Source organism: Alnus glutinosa, chromosome 14 (assembly GCF_958979055.1).
Source record: "Alnus glutinosa chromosome 14, dhAlnGlut1.1, whole genome shotgun sequence".
Lineage (NCBI taxonomy): Eukaryota > Viridiplantae > Streptophyta > Magnoliopsida > Fagales > Betulaceae > Alnus > Alnus glutinosa.
Window position 1 is genome coordinate 14788280 of NC_084899.1, and position 3978 is coordinate 14792257.

General features: G+C 37.1%; 1 protein-coding gene across 1 annotated transcript; it reads left to right on the plus strand.

Moving 5' to 3' along the window:
- Positions 1-500: 500 nt before the first annotated feature.
- LOC133857965 (NAC domain-containing protein 104-like) lies at positions 501-1524 on the plus strand. Its single transcript, XM_062293357.1, has 3 exons — positions 501-766; positions 903-1129; positions 1234-1524. The coding sequence occupies exons 1-3, from the start codon at positions 604-606 to the stop codon at positions 1408-1410; spliced, it is 567 nt and encodes a 188-aa protein (XP_062149341.1). The 5' UTR covers positions 501-603; the 3' UTR covers positions 1411-1524.
- Positions 1525-3978: the final 2454 nt, after the last annotated feature.

Sequence of the window (3978 nt, forward strand, 5' to 3'; positions counted from 1 at the left end):
TGAAGAAAGTTTTCTTCACTTTGTTTTCCTCTCTCTCTCTCTCTTTATATATATATATATATATATATATATATATATATAATCATCTAATCATGACATGCACACAGGAAATGAATTTCGACAATTCCTTTGTTTTTTTCTTGCTTCGTTTGAAAGAATGATTTTGATCCTTATGGCCTTATACTACTTACATGGCAAGTTAAGTGATTATATAATGTGAAATTAGGTGTTCTTTTAAGTTCTTATTTTTAAGTGTATTATTTTTTTATTTGACAGTAAAAATCACTATTTATATATTATATAAAATTAATTCGATTAAAATTTAATAGTGATTTTTACTATTATATTAAATAGGTACTTAAAAATACATGTAACATTTTTTATATATAATAATTGCATGCAGCCGCCATTTATCATCCAACTCCATCCATTCAATTCTTTAAGAGCAATTAAGCAGTCTCAGTCCCTCTCTCTCTCTCTCTCTCTCTCTCTCTCACCACTCTATATATATATAATACTTCACCAGAAGACTCAAATATGAATAAATAGCAGTTACATATTTTCTTTGAGTTGTTTATGTTTATAATCATATAGCTAGGTAGGATGGGCGATGGCAGTGTAAAACTTCCTCCTGGTTTTCGTTTCTGCCCAACTGAAGAAGAACTTGTGCTTCACTTTCTCTTTCGCAAGGCATCACTCTTACCTTGCCATCCCGACATAATTCCTGATCTTGATCTTTGTATGCATGATCCTTGGGAACTTGAAGGCATGTTTCTTTTAAATTTATTTGATGTTCATATTTTCTATTTAAAGTTTCAGGCATAATTATATATATTGGTCGTTTTTAATACATAGCTAACCAGTCAAATGGCCGGGGTGTGTGTTTGTATATATATATATAGGTAAGGCATTGTCAAGTGAAAGTCTATACTACTTCTTCAACAAGGTTACAGAAAATCGAGTCACAAAAAGTGGGTATTGGAAGGAATTACAGATTGACAAACCTGTACTCACAAGTACTGGAAAGAAAGTGGGAATCAAGAAATATCTTCTTTTCTGCATTGGTGAAGGCCCAGCAGGTTTTGAAACCGCTTGGATAATGCATGAATATCACCTTTGCAACTATGGGGTGAGCCGTTCATTTGCACACTTGAACTATTTCATATTTTTCCTATGATTTATATTGTTTCCCAGTTTAGTTTATTTTGGTCCCTCTTTGTGCACTATATATAGGAGTGTAGTAAATTGGTTTTATGCCGAGTTCGGGAGAGGAAGGGCAATCTTGCAGAATGTTTCAGCAGCTACAGCGACGATGAAGATAATGGAACAGAGCTTTCAACCCCAGATGAAATGTTTCTGTCAATTATAGAGGATGATCTTGATGAGATAAGTTTTGCCCGACTAGTCTAGTATTGATCAGTGTTAGATTAGCTACTGATAGTTAGGCCCTGTCCCTATGTGTATATGGAATGCAAATCTTACTCAAAAGAATAAATTTGATATTTTAACAAGACCTTTTTTTTTTTTTTACTTGGCCATATTGTCCGTATTTTTCGACTTTGAATTATGGTGGCTGATCTTGTTGGTGCAAAATTTCTTATTTTGAAACCTAATAATGATTTACAGAGAAACAAAACCTAATAATGACGAAAAAAAAAATACTATAAAAGATAGAAAATTAAAGGCTTTTTAGAGAGAGAGATGAAAAATAAAATACTTTGACTCCAAATTTAATTGTGATATGTGTGTGATCAACAATGCAACACAATATTAAATGTGAAAATTAAGAGTGACAAATATTTTGTGGACAAAGTAGAAACTCTTATCAAGAGAAAAACTATTTCGGGACAGCCAAACTCAGAAAATTCACTATTCAGAAGACAAAATTGGTTACAAGGCAGTAATACTCACATAACTCGATGCAGTAGTCATACCTCTAACTCTAACACGTACCTATACGTGAACGCTTCCCAACTAGACCTCCTGTCTGAAGGGGTCTTCAATGGACTCCTTTAGCTTAGGGCTCCTCCCTAAACTAGACTTCAATTGATTAAATCACACAACATAAAAACACTCTAAGAGAGCTAGCAAATCTAACAATCTCTGTCTAAACACCCTTTCTTAGCACAATGGAGTTTATATGATACTCCTTACCAATAAACAGCTTATGAGCCTCTTTAAATAAACTTCAGAAATCCTAATTCTATTCAAACTCGAATTTGCATAAGCGGTGTCCGGACCTGCAACTAAAACTTCGAGAAAACATTGAAGCGCATCCGGACATGTAACCTTAGCCTCCAGACGGTTGCGTAAAGAACTTCCAATGTTCGCAGTCAACGCATTTGGGTCCAGACCTTCTTGCAGACTTTTGCTCTCTATGGCTCATGTCTGCTGGGCCATTTGGACTCCTTCTGAATTTTTGCTCTCAGTGGCTCGCGTCTGCTAAACCATCTGGACCTTCATAGGACTTTGACTCTCGGTGACTTGTGTCCAGACAGGCTGGAGGGAAAACTGACTTTCTGAGCTGTAAAGTCTCCAAAATATTTCTGTCAATAGGAAATTGCCTTCTTAGGGATATTCTGTGCAGATATCATGTCCATTCCATATTTAGAATTTATATTCTGCAATATTCTTCTAGAAGACTTTGAATTATAGTGTCCCTGTTATAGCAACCCCTGAAATGGAAGTCCCTGATATGAAGGCGTTTTTGTCAACCAGAATGTAGCTAATAAAAATAAAGCAACAAACTCCCCCTTCCGCCATTCTGAGACAAAAACGACTTATATCAAAAATAAAAATTACTCCTCATTTTTGTCTCAACAGGACAAAGGGTAAACAAAGTAATAAAATAAACCACAACGGTTCTAAAAACTAATGAACAATAAATAAAGATGTTCATGGAAGTAGCTCAGTCAAAATAAAATGTATCAAAATACATGATAAAAAAAAAGAAAGTGACACATCACTTTAAACTCCTTTATGATCTAAGCCTTGATGCTGAAAATATTTCTCCATCTTGATGCTGACTCGCTCCACCTTGGCATCCAGCACGAGGAATCTCTCATCAACAGACTGAAAGTGCTCAGTCAGACGGGTGTCCATAGGCTAGAACTAAGCCTGCATAGACTGCAGCTGACCCATGATCTGCTCCAGTGCACTCAATACTGCATCATTGGAAGGAGGCCTCTAAAAGGAATAAGCTACTGATGACTCGGGATGGGCACGTGGAGCTGGATGAACTTGCTCCTTTGGATCCATATGCCTACATAGCTGAGCATTGGACTTCATCACAGTATGCAAGAATATCCTTTAGAACCCGCATGCAAATCCTAGTCACCAAACAACCATAAGGTAAACCCATCCGATGTTCCTCCAGCATCTCCATCGTAGTTTGAACTATGTGCTTGCAAAGACAAAAGGGAACACGTTTGATGATAGCATATAAAAATCTAGCTTTGCGGATAGTGATATTGCTGTTTCTAGAGAGCGGCCACAAATTATGCACCATGATGCGAGCCAAGAGCCGGTGATGAGATTGCACCCATCCGATGGGAATGCTCCTCATCTCTTCATGCCATTCTTCAACCCCTTGAGGATAAAAAAGGAACCTCAAGTCTTCAATGGAGGGGGGATCCACAGAATTTGGATAAGGAACTCTAGGAGCAGCTATCTGTGGAATATGAGTCACGTTATTATAAGCTGAGGATCAACTGTGATGGAGTGGGCACGAACTTTGGTCTTCAAGATGGGATAAATCTGATCAATCTTCAAGCTCCCATAGAATTCACAAACAAGTCTAGGATAGACAGTATTGCAAGTGTACATGCTTTGCCACTTGTTTTCCTAAAAAATGTGGTCAATGAAGTCAAATGGCGGCACCATCACATCCTGCCTGACAACAGCCCGTTCTATGATAATGGTCTATTGCTCAATTCTAGCCCTTGCAGCAGCAATCTCAGATTTGGGCCTTTTGTTAGA